Source organism: Choloepus didactylus, chromosome 3, assembly GCF_015220235.1.
Source record: "Choloepus didactylus isolate mChoDid1 chromosome 3, mChoDid1.pri, whole genome shotgun sequence".
NCBI classification, from domain to species: domain Eukaryota; kingdom Metazoa; phylum Chordata; class Mammalia; order Pilosa; family Megalonychidae; genus Choloepus; species Choloepus didactylus.
Window position 1 is genome coordinate 167,694,619 of NC_051309.1, and position 20,839 is coordinate 167,715,457.

The 20,839-nt window shown below is 37.2% G+C and overlaps 1 protein-coding gene across 1 annotated transcript in view; it reads right to left on the reverse strand.

The window, feature by feature from the left end:
- DCHS2 (dachsous cadherin-related 2) overlaps positions 1-20,839 on the reverse strand; it is a 275,014-nt gene that overhangs the window by 98,896 nt on the left and 155,279 nt on the right. Inside the window, 1 exon segment of the mRNA XM_037830862.1 lies at positions 13,807-14,038. Coding sequence (XP_037686790.1) covers positions 13,807-14,038 — 232 coding nt within the window.

Here is a 20,839-nt window from a genome sequence, read left to right on the forward strand (position 1 = left end):
TTATAAAATCTTTGGTCAAGACAGCCAGGAAAGCAAAAAAATAAGCAGTCAAAGAAAATAAAATAAACAAGCAAACATAAAACCTCTCCATTAAGGACTCAAAGTATGTACCCTATACCATATGTGGACTGAAAGGCCAAATTTGTACTGTTTACATAGAACAATAACCTTCAAAACCCCTCAAAAAATAAAAAAGAATGTTTATCTTAAGGTCAGTGATACCTCTGGGCCTCCAGACGAAGCAATCTCAAGACTATTCTACAGGAATAATACTTAACAAAAGTCCCAAACTCTCCCCATGAACAAAAAGTCGCCACTGAGGGGTGAAACTCGCAATACAAATTATTGTGAAACAGCCTAGGAAATGTTCTACCTTGTGTGGTTGAACAGTCTAAAACACACAATAAATAAAAGAAGGAATAAAAAGCATAAAGAAAAAATATTATGAAGCAAAAACTTGACAAGCAGATTTAAAAAGGGAATCATACACACTTGGTAGAACTTACAGAAATGAAAAATACCGTCATTGAAATTTAAAATGCAATGGACAGTATAGCAGAAGACTGAATACCAAGAAGTCATGAATTACAAAGCAGAGCTGAAAAAATTACACAGCAGGCAACCCACAAAAATATGCAGTAGGAATACAGGAAACAGAGTTTAAAAGATAGGGAAAATAGAATGAGATGTTCCAATGTAATTGTAGTATAATCTCTAGAGGAAAAGACAAGAAAGATAGGCAAAATGCAGTATTTGAAGAGATTTTAGCTATTTCCAGAATTGAGGAAAGAAATGCATTCCCAGATACAGTAAAATAAGAAGTCTTGAGCAAAATAAAAATAAACCAACAATTAGATATGTTAGTGAAATTTTTTAAACAAAGATAAAATCTTATAAGCAACATTGAGGAAAGATTGAGAACTTAAAAAGGAAAAATGTTTAACTGACAGCAGACTTCTCAACAAAAACAGCAGAGGTCAGAAGGCAATGTAGTAACATTGTGAAAGTTCTGGAAGAAAATAACTGTCAACCCAGAATTTTATACCCGGAAAAAACTGTTTTAAAGGGTAAGCATAAAATAGACATTTACAGACAAAGACTGAAAATTTACCTCTCACAGACCAGCACTGAAAGAATTACTAAAGGGAACTTCTGTTTCCTGTTGCTGGTACTAGCCTTCCTTCTCAAACAAACTGCTGCATAAATAAAAAAATAAATCCTATTAAATGTGCAAATAAATCTATAATACAGAAATACTAAGAAAAAAAACTAAGTGCCATCAGGAACCCAGAAAGCACGCAGAGTACTAATTCAATGTTGGCTTTCAGAGGATTTGTTATACCCTCATGACTTCAAACTTTTAATGGCACTATGGAGCTCAGGAAGCAGAAAGTAACCCTAGAACCCTTTGGGTGTAGGGACAGGTTGGGGATGGAGAGTTTCAAAGAGTACCACTAATAAAATTAGGTCCAAAAGGTATCAGTGTAAGAGTGAATCAGAAATAAACCCTTTCTCCCCCAATGGACTGCAAAGAAAATTGCCTGACTTGAAACTTGTTGCTAAGTAGAGGAAGTAGAAATTTTCTCTAAGAATTCCTAAACATAAATCAGTCCTCATGCCAGTTTGCAGCCTGAATTCAATACATGATGATGTGAAAATTTTCAAGCCAAGAACTTAGTTTAAAATGGTATAGACTAGTTTTACCCTAGGGCACATGGACAAAAGAAGCACCACACTTTCCATAGGAATCTACCTTGATCCCCAAGGTTCAAAGAATTTTCTCAGATAAAGATCCAAGCCCACAGGGAGAGAAATCACAAAGCACATGAGTGAAATCAAACATCAACAGCAGATTTAGACTGGGAAAGACTTCAGAAAATATGAATGGACAAAATGCTCTAGTTAAAAGACAAAAATTATCAAAATGCATTTCAAAATAAATCCAACCATATGGTGTTTATAAGAAACACACCTGAAACAAAAGGATCCAGATAGCATGAAAGTAAATGGATGGCCAACTTAATGTTATCTCCATCCTCATTCTCCTAGATGCCTACACTCTATCTGATACATGATGTCCCCTTGCTCTTTGGCTCTTGTCTTTGATTCCATTAGAGTTGTACTTTTGCCTTTTCTTTAACAATTCCTTGGATTTCTCCAATGGTTTGTCCTCCTCCTCAGACTTCTACGTATTCCTCTAGCAAAGCATTAGGTTCTTTGTTCTATTCTCTGGAATGCCTCAAAGTGTGTCGCAGACTATCTGCATCATAATCACCTTGGTTCATGTAAAAATAAAGATTTCCAGGCTCTTACCCAAATATTCTGATTCCTAGATGTGGGGGAGAGCCCAGGAATTGCATTTTGAACAAGCTCCATCAATAATTCTTATATATTTTGTTATGGGTTGTACTGCATCACCCCAAAAGACATATCCAAGACCTAACCCCCAGTCCTATGAACATGACTGTTTTTGGAAATAAGGAGATGTCATTGGTTAAAATGAGGCCAAACTGGATTAGGGTGGGCTGTAATCCAGTAAGACTTGTGTCCTTATCACAAAAGAAGAATTGGACACAGAGTGGCAGACACAGGGAGGACACGAGGAGACAACTGAGGCAGAGAACACCACGGATTGCCAGCAGGTCACCACCAGAAGATAGGAAAGGCATGGAATAGATTCTTCTCTGCAGCCTTCAGGGGAAGGTGGCCCTGCCAACACTTGGATTTTGGACTTCCAAAACAGTGAAGCAATACATTTTGTTGCTTTAAGCCACCTCATTGGTGGTACTTTGTTACAGCAGTCCTAGGAAACTAAGACATGAGACATAAGTTTAAAATGCACTGCTCTGGTCTCTTTCCTTCAAAATATCTATATATTTTCAGGACTTCAGTAGTTACTTAACCCTCGCATCTCCCCCTTTCTAATCTCCATCCACTTCTCACCTGAGTTACAGTTCTGTATCTTTTTCTAGGTGATATTTCCCGTGTGGCTTCTCTCAATTTGAGATCAACCAAGCTATCAATTATCTTAGTTAAAATTAAGAAAGTATCTATGACTCATCTTCTCCTTCATTTATAAATCCAATTAGTCAATACTCCTATATTATTTTCCTCCAAAATGTCTTCATATTAATTCCTTCCTTTCTGTTTTGCTTTCTCATTAGTGTAACAAATTACTTTATTACTTTGTGGATTATTATAATAACTAGTTTCATCATTCAAACTTATAGTCCTATAATCCACCTGGCATGGCTGCTAGGGCAATTTTCCTCAAATATCAATTTCATCATGTCACAGTGATGCTCAAAATGTTCATGCCATTCCTTATTTCCTTATTTCATATAATATCAAATTTAAACTTCTCTGTCTTGCTTTAAATTCCTTCCTAATCCACCCCACTCAATGTAGCTTCCCATGGGTCCCATCTCAATGCAGCCCACACTCTCCACCTCAGACACGAAGGTCTGCTGACTGTGAAGCACAATTTATGGGATGTGTATCGGTTTGGATATATTATGCCTTCCACAAAGACATGATCTTTTAATCCAATCTTGTGGGATATCTAGATGAGGTTGTTTCCATGGAGATGTGATTAATTCGACTGTACGCAATACTTTTCAGCAGATTATTTCCATGGAGGTGCAGCCCCGCATATTCAGCATGGGTCTTGATTAGTTTACTGGAGTCCTTTAAAAGGAGCCATCACAGGCCCAGACTGCTGCCGATGCTTTGAGCTGCTAGCCAAGAGTTTGCTCCAGAGAAGTTAAGAGAGACAAGCCTAGAGACATTTTGGAAAAAGCCTTTTTGAAACCAGAACCCCGGAGCAGATGCCAGCCAAGTGCCTTCCCAGCTGACAGAGGTTTTTCAGATGCCATTAGCCTTTCTTCAGTGAAGGTTCCTTCCTTTTGATGCCTTAATTTGCACACTTTTATGGCCTTAGAACTGTACATTTGTAACCTAAGAAACTCCCTTTCTAAAGCCCAATCCATTTCTGGTATTTTGCATAATGGCAGCATTAGCAAACCAGAACAGGATGTAATCATATAGAGACTTTATTTTTGTCTTCTTTTTAAATTTATTTCTTGGGAATAGCTGTTTTTCCCTTGACCCTAAGTGAAAATTCTAGAAGCTCCTATACTCCTACAATCACTAACAACCAACTGGAATTCTTTCTGCTACATTAAGTCATAACACACAATCTTAATTTAGTAATTAAAATGTACAGGTTCACATAATAGTTATAACTCTGAACTTAATTTAAAGTTGAGGTTGGGCACAGGCCATGGGTCAGAAGCAGTTGGCTTCTTCTCTCTTTCCTCATCTGGTTCTTCTCTTTATCCTGTCCTCCCCCTCTCTTCCCCTTCTTGCTAATCCAGCTTCCTGAAACATCTAGGATTGAAGCAAGGGGGAAGGAGAGGAGCAAAGGGAGACAGGAAATTCTTACATGACATGAACTATCGTGATAATCTAGCGTCAGCGCTCTCTTGCCTTGGCAGCTGTTTAAGACTCATTCTCCCTTAAAGGTGCTTTCATGGCTTCTAAGGAGACATCTTCCAAACCAGTCATCTCTAATTTGAGGTTGCCTTAAAGGTGAATACATCTCCTTTCAGACTTTCACTTAGTGCTTTCTTCTTAGTCCCCTCAACACTAGACAACCTCAGAGCGTCTCCCTCTTGCACTTCCTGGACAGAACCTAAAACAAATACTGTACATGCCAGCTCTCCCTCACAAATGACCCACATCCAGGAGAAACAATCAAATACTTTTTGCCCCTACAAACTCTTGGAGGGAAGTTTGTCTCCTTCTCTTGTTATACAGTCAGTCATTCTCCCCTTTAGATTTTTTACGTGGGAGTCAGACATGAATCTATTGTCAGCCCCAGACTGCTAGGAACATGTACTGAGTTGTCTGAGCAGTCCTGTTAAATCCTCTTTCCCTTAAGATAAGGTACAGGGACCCCACCCGGGAGAGGAACCCACAAGTCAGTAACAGCTCTCTCCAAAAGATTAGTGCTTTCTCTCAAACTTATCAACCTTTTAAGCCTTTGGCAAGGTGGGTAAAGTTCTTAAGAATAGTAAAACTGGTTTTCAGGTACCTCCTTTGTAAATCCTGCATAAAGTCTAGTATCCCTGTGAAATGTGGTATTTACTATATATCTTAGTGCCTCAACCCCAATTTACATTTTAATATCTTGTTACAAGTACTTATTAATTAATTTCCATCTCCACATCTTCATTTATGTTGTGCACTTCACCTGAAATCACTATGTGTTCTCTCTCTGCTTGCCTTTCCAAATCCAAGCTGTCCTCTGAGGTTCAGCTCTAGCTCCACCTGATCCAAGGTCCCTTCCCTGACTACTATAGATTTTACAGAGCTCTCTTATGAAACCCTATAGTATCTGTAGTCATTACTGCTCCAATACATGGAATTTGTTTTCAAAGTTTTTTTTTTCGTGGAAGACAAATACAAAGTCACCTTAATGAGACAGAGTGACTGTGACCTACAAACTTAATTGTAAAACCCAGTAAATATCTGAAAGTAACTTTTAAAAATGTGTTAATACAAAGGGTAGCTGATAAGTCCCAGGAAAAGTAGAAAACAGAGAGGGAAACTTTAGGCATGCACATCCCAGTGCTGGCCATGGTAGGGAAGAGAGAACCTTAGCAAACATACTTCAAATATCTCAGTGAAAAGGACAGTGATGCCCAGGTCTGTAAGTCAGCAGGCTTTGGTATTCTTGTTCCAGTGACAAGAACATTTTTATTACAGGAAAGATCCATTAGGTTATTTTAACCTCAGCCACTAAACATTAAAAGTATCTCATTCTCTTTTTTAAAAAAATCAATGCTCATTGATGAACTTTTCCAAACCTGATTTGGCTTTCTCAATAATGTGCCTAGAGGGAGAAAGTAGACAGGATGTGAAGCCTCAAGTATTCAACCCCTGTGAGAACTATGGTTCTATCACCATAACCTGATAATTGACATTCAATTTGATATATCAGTTGAATGACCAAATAATTTATATATGGGATCCAGTCTTCTGAAGCCTCTTAGGAGCCAGATGTTGGTTTTGTCCTGGTGAAATAACGATGCATTACTGTGTATGACCATCCTCTCAATATTTTGACTTTGGAAATGTAATCATTAACCCTTCTTCCTTGTTCTTTATATATTATCATTTTCTACTCAGACTATAACTGTTCTTAGGGCAAGAACTCCATTTTTTAATGCAATTTTATTGAGATATGTTCACACACCAGATAATCATCCAAAGTGTATAATCAATGGTTCACAGTACCATCATATAGTTGTGCATTCATCAACATAATTTTTGAACATTTTCATTACTCCAAAAAAAATAGAAAGAAAAAGAAAAAGAAAAAGAACATCCAAAATATCCCATATCCTTTACACCCCTATTATTTATATATTTTTGTCATTATTTTATTAATTATCTGCCAATACACTGGATAAAGAGAGTGCCAGTCACAAGATTTTCACAATCACATGGTCATACGAAAAAAACTATATAGCTATACAATCATCATCAGGAATCAAGTCTACTGGATTACATTTCAGCAGATTCAGGTATTTCCTTCTAGCTATTTGAATACACTAGAAATTAAAAAGGAATATCTATATAATGCATAAGAATAACCTCCAGAATGAAAACTTGACTATTTGAAATCTCTTTGCCTCTAAAACTTGATTTTGTTTCATTTCTTTTCCCACTTTTGGTCAAGAAGGCATTCTCAATCCCATGAAGCCAAAGCCAGGCTCATCCCTGGGAGTCATGTCTCACATTGCCAGGAAGATTTACACCCCTTGGAGTCACATCCCACATAACACAAAGGGTAGTGGGTTTACCTGCAGATTTAGCTTAGAGAGAGAGGCCACATCTGAGCAATGAAAGAGGTTCACTGGAGGGGACTCTTAGGCATAATTATAAGTAGGTTTAGCTTCTCCTTTGTGGGAATTAGTTTCATAGGGGCCAGCCCCAAGATCAAGGGCTTGGCCTATCAAATTGGCAGTCCCCAGTGCTTGTGAGAATATCAAGTATTCCCCAGGTAGGGGAGTATTTCCACATTTTTCCTCAGTCCCTCAAGGGGGCTTCGCAAATGTTTTTTTTATTCTCTGCCCAGTTTATTCTGGGATAATATATCAAGGCATCACACTAACATGTACAATCCAACCAGATTTCACTCCCTATTCAACGTTCCATGAAATTATGGTGAAGAACTCCATTTTAATCTTTCCTTATTTCTTCCACAACCATCTATTACGCATTTCCGACATGCCAGGAACAGTGCTAATATTGGAAAGTTAATGGGAACAAAACAGACAGTGTCTGTGAAGGACAGACATTAATCAGATGAGCAAAAGAATTACAATTATAATCAGTGAAAAGACCTATGAAGAGAAGCTATGCTAGAATATAAAGCCAGGCACCTGACTTAACCTGTTTGTGGTGGGAGTTGTTGACAAAAAACTCCATGAGATCTCCATGAAAAGGTAACTTATGATCTGATATCTGAAAGATGATAAGCCATTAACTAGGCGGAGATGTGAGTTTGGTTAGCGGAGAGGAGGGGAAGCAATAAAGCATTCTAGACAGAGAGAAAAATATGTGCAATGCCCAAAGCATGGCAGGCTCAAGAAACCAAAAAAAAAAACCAGAATAAAATTAAAAGATGAAGTTGACATAAGGAACAAGCACAGAGATTAAAGGGACATTATTGGAGCTGCAGACACAGGGAAGGAGGTGCCTGACAGATAAAAACATGGATTTTGGTCTTCAGCCAAAGAGCCAAGGGGAGTCACTGAAAGAGTTCAGACGTGCAAGTGAAATAATCAGGTCTTCTTTTTTTTTTTGTTTGAACAAAGTCAATTTAATGCCCACATACATGACTTTTGCTAGTCCTCTTTTGCGTCAATGACTACTCAGTTCACCTTCAAAGACAATTTTGTGCCATGAGAATAAATTTCTACTAGATACCAGGAAGAAGCTAGTGGAGTTCTTTCAATGAATGCTCTCCACTAAGAAGAGGGGAGTATTATGATAAAGGTTGTCCTATGTGCTGCATTTTTCAAAACATTCACTTTTGTAACATTTGAATATATAGATGAGCTAGAAGACTAATTTACTTGAATCTAATATTCTTAAATAAATTGAGTTGCTTATTAAGAGTTAAAGGACTAGAAAAAAACATGTAGCTCTATTATATATATATATATACATATTTATATCATATATATGCAGTATATATAACCATGCATAGTTTTATATATAATGAATAATAAAAGAATAAATAAAACTAATAGCTTTCTTGGTCTGTACATTTATCATCTTAAAATTTATGACACTACATTTTAATATTTAAAAGTACAGTGATTAAATTATTTGGCCCCCATTTTTCATCACATTTGCAAATTATCATTAACTACTAGAACAGGGAACCAACTTTAACTTTAAAAAGTAGACACTGATCTATTTACATTTTAATTACTGAGTACTTGGATTTATGTATACTATTTATAATGCATGATAATGTTTGCCAATGATATTCATCTTCTCACTTTTTATTTAGAATGAGAAAACTTCTAGGATGAAAAAAATTTAAGTGGTAGAGTAGTAAACAAACTTAAAGCAAAGACCCTCTCAATTAAAACCTAAAATAATACAGTATCAAGTTCTTCTAGTAATTAAGCAATACTGACTTTCAGAAACAAGGCTTCAAGAAAAGAAGAGATACTCTTAACCAAGGTAGTAATTCATAGTTAGAAATTAATCTGTAGGTCATTACCAAAACTATAAGCTAAGTTCAGTTAAGAAGATTAAAAAAACCAACAAAACAAGCACTAAATCATGATCTGCCTCAAACATAGAGTCCAGAATGTGATTTTCTCAAAAACAGAGACAGCTCCAAAACTATGGGATATCAATATCAATTTCTTACCGGTTATAAGATATTTATGAAATTTCTCACATATCCAATTTGTGAGAATGTAGAAACTTACTCACCAAATGGATAAAATGCTATTTATTTTGCACAACACTCTGGGAAACTAATTTCCAGTGGCTGAAAGAACTAGAATGGATTCAAATTTCTATCTCATGTTGACAATTAAAACAATTCTTAAAGCTATATTAATTTTTTAGAATATTCCACCAAATTCTATTTATTCAAATGAAAGAAATAAATAAATCAATAAGTAATTTGTTTTTCAAACTGGCTTTTACAGGAAGTCACAATGAAAGATCATTTTGCTATTTTATTTATTTGAGTCAATGGAAAAAATACTTAGCTTTGCCTTTAGCTTTTTATTTTAAAAAGTCATAAGACTGGAAAGTGCCTTGAAGTGGAAGTCCAAGAAGTAAACTCAATCTCAGGTTCACTGCTGTGACCCCAAGGCTCTTGGAGTCTACAGTCTCTCGATTTTCAGATGGACATAAAATATTTGCCCTGCTTATCTCATAAGGCTGTATAAGGCAACATATGGAAAAGGCTTTTTCAAGTCTTATTATCTAAGATAGAGCTGCACAAAGACAGACCACAGGTGTAGGAAACTGTGGTGGATTTCAAGTCCAATTTTGCCATTTACCAACACTGAACCCCTTTCACCCTTCATTTCTGCCTTCACCAAGCAAAGGGGCTGATTTGTAAGGTTCCTTCCTTCTCTCAGTCACTGATCTTGTACTGGAAACACTCACAAGAAAATCCTCCAACATGCTTTGTTTTCTATGGAAGTGCCATACACTGATTACATGCTCATGATTAATTTTAGTTTTCTGCTTTGCAAATAAAAGAAAGTCATCAATTATTTGGCATAAGCAGCCTCATATCCCTAATGAAATGAGGTGTGGTATTAATTTATTCACTACAGATCAGAACGTTCTAAATGTAGGAAAGAATCATGAAGAATTATGAGTATCATTGCACAGGATAAAATCTGAGCATAAAACTAATATTAGAAAAGAATTTGCCCTTGAAATAAAAGAAAACAGAGTCTATGCTCATTAGTTATAGTCCATGTTAAATCCACACACCCCTACAAGCAAAAACATTACAAGTAAACAGAGGTACAGTTGCACTTGTCTAACAATTTAACTCACTCAGGTTACCTTTTTAAATATTTTTTTCTTTTGAAGCAACTTGGATCATGCCACAATTAAAAAACCAAAAAAGAACAGACAATAGGCTAAGCAATCTAAGTTTATTGTTGTAAGCTCTAGAGCAAGAACTTTTGTCTGTTTTATTCACTGATGTATCCCAAACACATAGAACAGTGCCTCCTACGCAGTAAGCACTGAATAAATATTTGTCAAATGGGTGAACTTGCTTCCAATTTCAGCCCAGAATAGATAAGCAATACTCTTCTTAGAACTTTTATTACCTTTTCTTTGTAACAACTTCTATAAAACAGGAAAATCACACAAATTTAACCAAAGGTAGCCCTAGTGAAAGAGATGGTTGGATGACAATAAGCAACCAACACAAATGCTTGAAACCCAGCAGTCACCCTAAAATAATCTGAATTTGAAGTAAAGTTTCTTTCAGTGTAAATTTAATAAATAAATAGGAGTAACCCCAAAGCTAAAGAACTGTTCTTTTCATGCTACTAAAAAGAATACTTCAAACAATGGAGGGCAAAAACTATATATAATTCATGAAATAGGGCTAAAAATACATGACAAAAAGAGCGATTAATAAAATATGCCTCTTGTGTTTCCTCCTTTTAAAACTCAAAACAGTATGGTCTGCTTTGTGCCCACATCAAAGGAACTCAACTAACTGAGAATAAGAGAAAGGAAGGCTGAATCCAATCTCTCTCTTCTAGTGCTTAAACACATTTTACAAAAATGTTCTTTGAACCAACAACAAACTTAGGAAACCAGAAACAGAACAGGAAGATAAACCCACAAGAGAAAACAACCATGACATCGCCACACCCCCTTCCAGTTTTCTCTAAAACATTTTTCTTACCAGATGAACACAATAAGTCAGAAAGCTCTATTTTTAAAGCATAAGTCTTGGTTGTTGCACAAATAGATCAATGGGAAATCTCTTGTCTTTAGGACAAAGGCCTATAGTACAAAGCATATGAGCTTCTTAAATATTATGTCTAATATTGGAAGCATTAAAATGAATGGAAGAATAAGTCAGTGAGGAAATGAATGAACGTCTCTAAGAGAATTTTAGAGCAATTCAGAAAGAGGTGACAATGTATAAAGTTGCTCATCAATTCTCAATATTCTCCTCATACGATATAACTATAGTTCTTCTTAATTTACTCATGTAAGAGTTTAGGTTAAAAAGGGAGATGGATAATTGAAAGGTAATGACACTAGCTTTAAAAATTCACATTGCAAAGGACAGGGAGTTACTTGGGAAGAGAAAATAATCTAGAGGCAAGAGGAGGTGAGAAAAACAAAAGTGCCAGCACAGCTAAAGCTGGAAAGAGAGTTTGGGAGAAGTTTGAGGAAAAGTGGGGATAGGCTCTTAGGCTCACCTACCGTGGTCTGAGAAGGGAAGAGGATTCTAAATGAAGATTTGCTCTGTGTTATCAATGAAACCTCCTTGCAACTTCTTAAGAGGTTATAGTAAAGCCGTAAATCATTTTCCAATGATTTCTAGATGTCTTTTATTCAATTTTTCCACAAATATTTATTGATAAGAGACAATTTTTTAAGACCATATTTACACTTATAGTCTCTATAGAGACAGGTGGAAAACAAAAATCCCACATCCAGAAAAGGAAAACCAAAAAGAAAACAGATCCAGAAACGGAAAACCAATTCCTATTCTGCTTCTTATTCCATTATTTGAGAATATAATCAGCTAAATTAGCTTTTATGGGATGGTCTGGAAGTATAATTATTATGTGTGATATTACTTACATAGGAAATGTTTTCTGAGTTTCAGTCAACCAACAGGTGAACTTCTGGAAGCCCACAGTTCAAACCGGAGACTGCCTGTTCACCGGACACCTTTTCCCCATAGCTATCCATGATACTGTTTAATTCTTTTCTAAAGGTTAAAGTAAAGCATTTGCAGGCTTCATGAATTTCTCATGAGTCGTGATTAAGTGCAAATTCCCAGTACCGTTAGACTGAGAAATGTCATCAACCTCACGCACCGGCATCAAAATTGCCAACAATAATAACCTGAGGCTACTTCCATGACGAATTTGGTCTTTGTTTTTAAAAAAAAGAAAAAAAAGCCCCAGGGATTCTTCCCTGGATAATGACCCACATAAAATGTTCTCCGTGATTAACGATGGCATTCTCTTTATCCCTAGTGCCAGGAATGGAAGCATGTGGCTGACCACAGCCAGTGCAGAAACAGAGAGCTCTTCTAAAATAGGAATACAGTACATTCATCCTTCAAGATCCAACAGGGGAAACTAGATGACAAGTGTGTTGATGTCTTTTAAAAACAATCTGCTAAATGCTTCTAGATCCCGTGCCCTGTTTACTGGCTGACCTATATATTTTTGGTAATATTGGTGCCCTAGAGGCTGACGATTTGACAGGGAGTTAAGGTCTTCAGTTTTCATCAGTTAAGATGAGTTTTGAAAAAGCCAAGAAAAGCAGAGACTAATTTCCTAAACAAGTATTTTCTTCTGATCTTTGAAATGTTAAGGAGGCTAGCCACGTCAGTGAATTGTTTTCAGCAAGGAAAGTTTTGCCTTATGAAGACTGCCAGTGTAAACAACCAATCTGCCAGCCAGTCACACAAGCCAGATGAAGTAAACGTTCCAGGCAAAAAGCAGCAACTCTCTATCTAAGGGGACTGTGTGAGAAGACAACTAACTTGATGGATTACATTTTTCGTGTAAACTTTTGTTTGTCCCTAATGGCTATAGTCACTGCAAATGGTGCTATGAAAATCTAATTAAGCAATGTACATAAAAAATCTAGTGTAGTGTTTGGCAGATGGTTAAGCATATCATCACCATCACCATAAACACATTTGTCCACTACTCAGATCAGGTGCTTTAAGAAAATATGTGAAGCAAAAATTATTTATTATTTATTTTTTCCTTTTTGGTAGACTAATTTTGGGACTAAATATCTCTAAGTATCTCAAAAGTACTGTAATGTGTTATCAACTTGAGATTTTATATTTTCTTGTAATCAACTATTTCAAGCATTATTTTATTAGCAACAAACCAACAGGAAGGTGAAGTTATCTTAAATATTGATTATTTCTAAAAGACTCTCAGTTTGTCCCCTTGGGCTTTTTTGGCAGATAACAACTATTACCATATTGGAGAACTGAAAGGAGTTTTAGGTATCCTTTTCAAAACAAGGAAACTAAGATCTAGGGAATCTAAATGTCAGACCTGGTACAACACAAGGGATCTACTTTGGATGCCTGCACAATGCTCTTTGCACTAATATTATATATTAATCCACTGAAATAATTCTAAGTCATCCTTAGACAGCATGGTCATACAAATGGAGAGAAATGAACGTTTGCAAAATAAATATTATTGACCAGTGGTTTCCTGCATTCAATCCTCACAAAAACTTTGCAATGTAGTTATTATTCCTACTTTTAAGGTAATAAAACCAAGACCAATAAAGATCACAAGACTGAGAGGCAAAACTGGGACTCAGACCCACCCAGGTCAACCCAGCCACAAAGCCCTGGCATTTTCCTGTACACCTTGCTGCCTTCTGGGAAGGTGAAGTGAGTACCACAGCACCCCAGCTACTGAAAACGTCACTTTTTCCAAAGTTCTTGCTATTAGGCAGAAATGGTTGATTTCAGAGGAAAACTATTTCAAGATAACATACCTGTGGTAGAGTCAATGGTAAAAAGGGACGACAGGTCTCCGGGAATGAGCTCATAAGCCACTGTTCCATATGCTCCCGAATCCCTGTCAGTGGCACGAACACTGAGGACCTCGGTGCCTGGCTGGGTCTGACCACTGATGCTTGTCACGTAAGTTGACGGGTTAAAAACAGGTTGATTATCATTCACGTCCACCAGTTGCACACGAACAAAAGCCTGGGCGCTTAGCCCGCCCTGTTGGATAAACAGGCAGTGATTACAAACGAATCTCTGCTGAACACTGGGATACAGAACAATTAACAAAGATCCTGGAAAAGACTTTTGAAATAACAAAATAACAAAATATGGCACAGTATCTATATACTTCCTTCAGTCATGATTCTTAAACGTTAATGAGATTATCCACTCAAAAGAGCCGAAGAGGCAGTAACTTCAGAGTTGAGGCCAAAGATATTCAAGGAAACTTGTCCTAATGTCAAAAAAAGAAAAATCACTTTTATCCCCAGGATAATTTTAAACTGAGTGTTACTAAACGCTAAGGAGAAGGGAGTACTGATGGGGAATGCAATTCTAGGAAAGGTGGAAGGCTTCACTACGAAGGTATCATTTGAATTTAACCTCATCTACAGGAGAGAGCTAGACTTTGGGTATCTGAAGGAAAAGCGTAAGGGGCAGAGGAAAGAGCAAGTATGAAGCCCCCGAGGCAGGAATGTGCCCTGCCCCTGAAGGGAACAGGCTCTTCCTCTGCCGTGGGAAGCCTATTGGAAGGTTTTGAGCTGTAGAGTGGTTTGATTTGACCTAGGCTTGACAGATTTGACAGTGTTGCTCTGGATGCTTGTTCAGAACTGAGGGGCAGCAAGGAGGGACTGAGGCAGACCAGTTAGGAAGCTGTTAGGACAATCAAGTCCAGACAAAGAGTGCACCAGTGAAGGGACTTAGCCTAATTCCTAGGGGCGAGATTTGTTTTAGAATTCTAAGTTTTCCAAATTTTGGAAAAGCAACATAGGGCATAAGGTACTGAGAAGTCGATCCCATCCTACTTAAATGGGGCTGCCTCTGTCTAACAATACAAAGGGGGAAAGGAAAGAGAAGAAAATAATCTTTGCAATTTTTACTCTTTTAGAGTTAAAACATATGTTCCTACTTTAAAGCACCATTTTCCACTTCTATCTGGTATATTTTGAAACTTTCATCTTTGACAAAAATCCTTGGTAAGTCACAACAGCATGGGTTTGCTCACTCACGTATCCCACCCCCGTCCATCTTTTTTTTTAACTTGGCAGGGAGGCACTACGCAAAGAGGAAAACGAAAGACAGTGAAGAAGAAGGTTTGGCAAGAGACAAAGGGAGGACTGCTGATGTGCAGATATGGAGGAAGCACATGTCAAGGGGTGAGGGAGGGCTAGACGGAGCATTGCTTGGAAGAGGCTAATGATGAACTGGGAAATGGCTCTCCTCTGAGGTCCCATGCACCCCGGGCTCTGGGAACTAAAATGAAATAGGAAATACAGTGCAATTTCCCATATTCTAAATTGAATAAAGTGCCGGAGCCATATCAGTTACAAATTAAAATAGGAGAAATGGGGTCTAGCTACAATCTCAGTAAAAAGAAAACAATGGAAACTTCATCTAGCCTGTATGCTTAAAATGCAGGTTGGCTCCACCTCTTCAGCAAAGCTAAATAATGTGTAGGGCTCCAGGTGGTGAGGAATGAGAGGGAAATGCAGACTGATTTACACAGACTGGCTTGGCAGCAGGGGAATGGGTGTGTAGAGAGGAAAGGAAGGCAAGATGTAGAGACAAGGCTGAATAGTTAGATAAATGAAACTTGATTTAAATGCTAAGGAGGACAGGCTTTATTCTGCACACCGGTTGACTCCATCAATAAAAAATGTGGTGTGTACACTCTCAATGTAGATAGATAATTATTTATAAACAAATTATATACATTTTACTGTGTCCATGTATTATTGATTTTAAAAGCCTAGCAAAAATGAAATTAAAAGTAATAAAATTCAAAGTTTTAATATTTTCTTCCTCAACGCATCTCCCCTCCCCCATTAGATGCTATTGCTGTTATTAGCAGAGTGACATCATCAAATCCAGGTTTTAGAAAGAGACACCTGGGGGCTCCTTAGTCAAAAAGTTTGGGAAAGACTGACTTAACCAAGTCAAAATGGTCTTCTCACAGAGCTTTTTGTATGCAAATTTGTAGAGGGAGTTGAGTTTTAAGGTGTTTCCCATTCCTAGTTGACCACGGAAACCTCTTTGGGAGGAGCACCTTGGGAAACAAATATTCCACAGGACACAATGTGGGAAAAGCTGATCTAAATTCACTGCCCAAAGCTATGTAACAAAATTTGTCCAGCTCACTGAAACTGTTCTGATAATGTAACCTCAGGTGGGACTCTGAGCAAGTATCACCCACTCAAGTTGCTTCCAGATTCCTGACCCTTAGAAGTGGTATGAGATAATAATTGTTTGTTATTTTAAGCTGCTAAATTTTGGAATAATTTGTGAGGTAGCAATAAATAACTAATATGCACTCCATAAATTCCCTGTATGAACATGTCTTAATTTTGTCTTAGCCTTTCTCTTTCTACTAAGAAGCCCTCGTTCATGCACCCATTGTTTAATTTCTGAGTAGGAGCTTTCTACACAAACTACCTTACTCCCAATACCCTCAAGACATGCTGTGAGAGGTGGGAGGAGTTTGGCAAAACTCCACACTTGAAAGCTTATGCTATCAGAGGTGGGAAAGTGTCCTAGAGCAATCAGCAGATATGGAATATTTCTGTTGTTATTTTTCCTCTGGGACCACTATTGAATAGTAGAATGTTTATATCTACCCTTCATAGCTCGGATCTTGTGGCTATGGTTTCCTTTGTCAATGTACTTCACTCTACATTCCATTTTTCAATGAGCAAAGATGATGGGAAATATGGGTCCAGTTTTTTAAGGAAAAAAAAAAAAAAACAACAAAAGCAAAATCAGTCAGGTCTGTTTCACCAAAGCCAAGAGAAGCACTGTTCAAAAAATTTCAAATTCACTGAGTTTTAATAAAATGAAAATAAAGAAATAATCCCTGGATATGGCACAACAGTGATTACTTTGTTAAAAGCAGTTCTGTTGGAGAAGTAGGGAAGGAATAACGAGTCAAGGAACAACTGAAAAGTGAGGAAATAGAGACACAATTTTAAGTAGATTTACTGTGAACATAGAAGAGGAGCATGATGGCTAAAAACTATATGAAATCAAAAGTATTTGGTATGTGTGTGTGTGTGTGTGTGTGTGTGTGTGTTTAAGACAGAAACTATTACTATGTCTTGTATGCTTACAGAAGTCATTCAATAGAAAGTGAGAAATTAATCATGCAGGACAAAGAGACAATCATTACAGAATTGACATTCTTGGGAAGGCTGGAGTGGATGGGGACCCTGAGCAGTAGAGGGATTTGCTTTTGATGCAAACAGGGTCATCTCTAATATGATAATATGAGAGAAGGCAAAGAATGTGAGTTGATATTTAAGCAGATTAGTAGATTTGGTGGTAGGAAGATAATGGATTTCGTCTCTGAAGCAGATGTGTTATTTTTCTCTAGGCACATTTAGCTGCTTAGGTGGTGCAGAAAAGGCAGGTAATATGTTTAAACCTGGCTGGGGTTTTACCAGGAGAGTTCTATCAGGAGGGGAAACTAAAGAGAGATTGCAACGGAATGACTGTAATGATGGGTGGGCCAGTTTGGATCTATTATGTCTCCCAGAAAAGCCATGTTCTTTAATGCAATCCTGTGGGGGCAGACTTACTAGTCTTTTTATTAGGGTGGAAACTTTTGATTGAGTGTTTCCATGGAGATGTGACTCACCCAACTGTGGGTAAAACATGTTAATTAAATCATTTGCTTGGAGGTGTGGCCCTGCTCATTCAGGATGGGTCTTTATTAAGTTCACTGGAGTACTTAATAGAGCTCAGGCCAACACTAATGCTGACACTTGGAGATGCTTGGAGATGCAGACAGAAGGATGTTTGGAGATGCTAAGCTAAGACATGAAGCCCAGAGTTTGCCCTGGAGAAGCTGAGAGAGAACCCCCAGATATTTAAAGAAAATAGCCCTGGGAGAAAGAAGAAAGGACACACAGGAGCTGAGAGAAAGGAGCGAAGACAGAAGCCCAGAGACATTTTGGAAAAAGCCATTTTGAAACACAACCCAAGAGCAAAGGACCAGAAGAGCCAGCCATGTGCCTTCCCAGCTGACAGAGATGTTCCAGACTCCATTGGCCTTTCTTCAGTGAGGATGTCCCTTTGTTGATACCTTAGTTTGGACATTTTTATGGCCTTAGAACTGTAAATCTGTAACCTGATAAATCCCCTTTTAAAAGTCAATCCATTTCTGGTATTTTGCATAATGGCAGCTCCAGCTAACCAGAACAATGGGTCAATAAATTAGTGATCTTAATATGGGAGAAGAATCATGGACTGGAGTAGAGTAGAGGCACTGCAGCAAGTGAGTCATAAAGATAAGAATAGTTATCAGAAAATAGAATGCTTAAAATCAAGACATCAAGTCAATTACTGGTGATGATCCTTGGAACTGACAAAATCAAGCAATCGAGAGATTCAGAGACTTGGATGGTTCAACAAATAATATTGAACTCTCCAAGAATGGTGAAGGAATAGTGGTAGAGAGGAAGACTATGAGCAAAGTATTAACATTTTAAGTGACAAAGCGGTTTGGAAAATAACAGGAAGGGTGTCCGTGGTATAGTCCACCAATACAAAATTCAAAAGCAATGTGGATTTTGATGGAGAATGGAGGAGAAATTATTTGGATGCTGACATGGAAAACAAGCAAGATCTGCCTCACCCTCTCCAGGCTTGTGACGTGTGGAATATGGGCTTCTGAGTGAAAGGGCCAGTGAGGAGTTGGTATCCTAAGATGCAAATAGACACAGGAACAGTAAGAGACCAGGTTGAGTTTATAAAGAAGTTTGCTAAATGATGGACCACTGAGTTCCAAGGGGACAGGTAGAAGATTTGGGGAGGGTAAGGAGTTACAAGACTGGTTCAAATTAGAAGATGCACACAAGAGGATGGAGGTGAGAATATGGGTAAAATTGGATGGATGGGACTCTTAAAATTTGAGGAGGGGGATATGAGGTAAATTGGTATTTAAGACATTTAGAGATTAATCCTGGTAGTCCATTAAAGAATGGAGGAAAATCAGTTTGAAATATGGTCCAGACTACTGAGTTAGAAAACACAGGGTAACTGGACAACCACTCAGTCCTAAAACCAGGGTGGGGATGGTGGCAACCAGTGCAATAAAAAATAGGATTAAGCACTCGAAGACTTTTTTGAAAGTGAGAAGGCATAATCTATTACATTTAAAATGAGTGGGCCCTTTTACTCAGAAAGTCTACTAGGAATCCGTCTTCACTGCACACAAACCATGTAGCACAACTTCAATAGACAGAGGTTAAATCAATTTACTTTCTATATTGCCAGTCTGACATAATCATCTCTTAATCCTGGAGTGGTGAAAGAGAGTTGAAATAGCTTTATCTTGGACAAATGTTTCAGCTATGAATTCAGGATGTAAAAAAAAAAAAAGAATGTTAATAAATAAATATACACACTGAAAAAATATGCATTAAAGTGAAAATGAATGGGAAAAAGAAACAAGGAATTAGATATACACATTGGATAACTGAATTATAAAGCTTTATTGTGAAAAAAATACTTGGTTGTCAATTATTCCAATTATTTGTTTCCATTATGTAATTTTATAGTGTATTCTCAGCTTCTGTATATGAGATAAACAGCAGCCACAGTAGCAGCAACAATAAAATATTTCAGAAGTACTATCAATAGAATGGGAGAAGTGATTGAGTTAAAAATATTGATAGTCAGCACAAGGATAAATAGAGCTTCAGCAAAGTAGCCCAGAACATGGTGTTTATTTTTATTACAAAAATTCCTCTATTGACAGATACAACTCATAGTAATCACAGGCAAAAGGGATTCTCAGAAATTTATATTTTTTTCCCAAAGGACTTTCAGAACATATAGTAGAAAAAGAAAGGAGTAGAGGGAAAAGCAATATTTTGTTAAAGTAATTACATAAAGTTAAGGGACTTCAGTCAAGGTGCAGTTTATTGCCTGCAATAAATTCATTATAGTCTTGAATCCAGCATCTTAAATTTAAAATATCTTGCCTGAATTAATTTATTCTGAATCTAGTCTAGATTGATTTTAGGGGACAGTCTACAGAGTCATTACCAACATTATTATCTTCATTTTTACCAGCCTTTTTGAGTATGGATTTACGTATTTCTCTGCGGGATGTACTCTGCCAGTAGACATTTCACAGGATAATTATGACAGAAGCAGACTTTGCCCTTCAGAAACTCAAGTTCATCATGGAAGAAATTCATTAAGACAATGCAGGCAGCAGAATAAACTATGATGGGGAGGGAAAAATCTCTTCTAGAATCTGTCCTAAAAAATGCATCCTTTGTTTGGTCTGGGAAAGGTTTATAGAGAGATGCACTTGGATGATGGAATAAAGACTGAAGAGCTGAAAGGAAAAGAGAGCAGTCTTCACAGAGTAAGTCTGTGGAGTAGGTTCAATATGGAAACAGAAAGAAGGAAATGAAATACCTGGGTCAATTTTCTGTTCCACTGCCAATGCCTAAATCAATGCACTGCTTCTCTTTCAGGGTAAAAAGTTTCTGACATCAAAGGATATCTACTTGTGTTAAGATAACTTCTACATACAGTTTCACAAGACCATCCAAAACCAACTACTTATAAACAGATATTTGACTACAGAAATATTGAATTTAAACTGGTTACTCAATTCTAGGATGGCCTTTTAAGATTGTCTCAATAACTACTGAGACTCCATTTTTAACACTTTCAATTACATTTTTTGTGTGCACATGTTGAGCTTTAAATAATCACACACCCTTGAATTAATCTAAACTTCTCTAATCCTTCCTGCTCTTATTTCCTGCATATTTTCTTACACTGAAG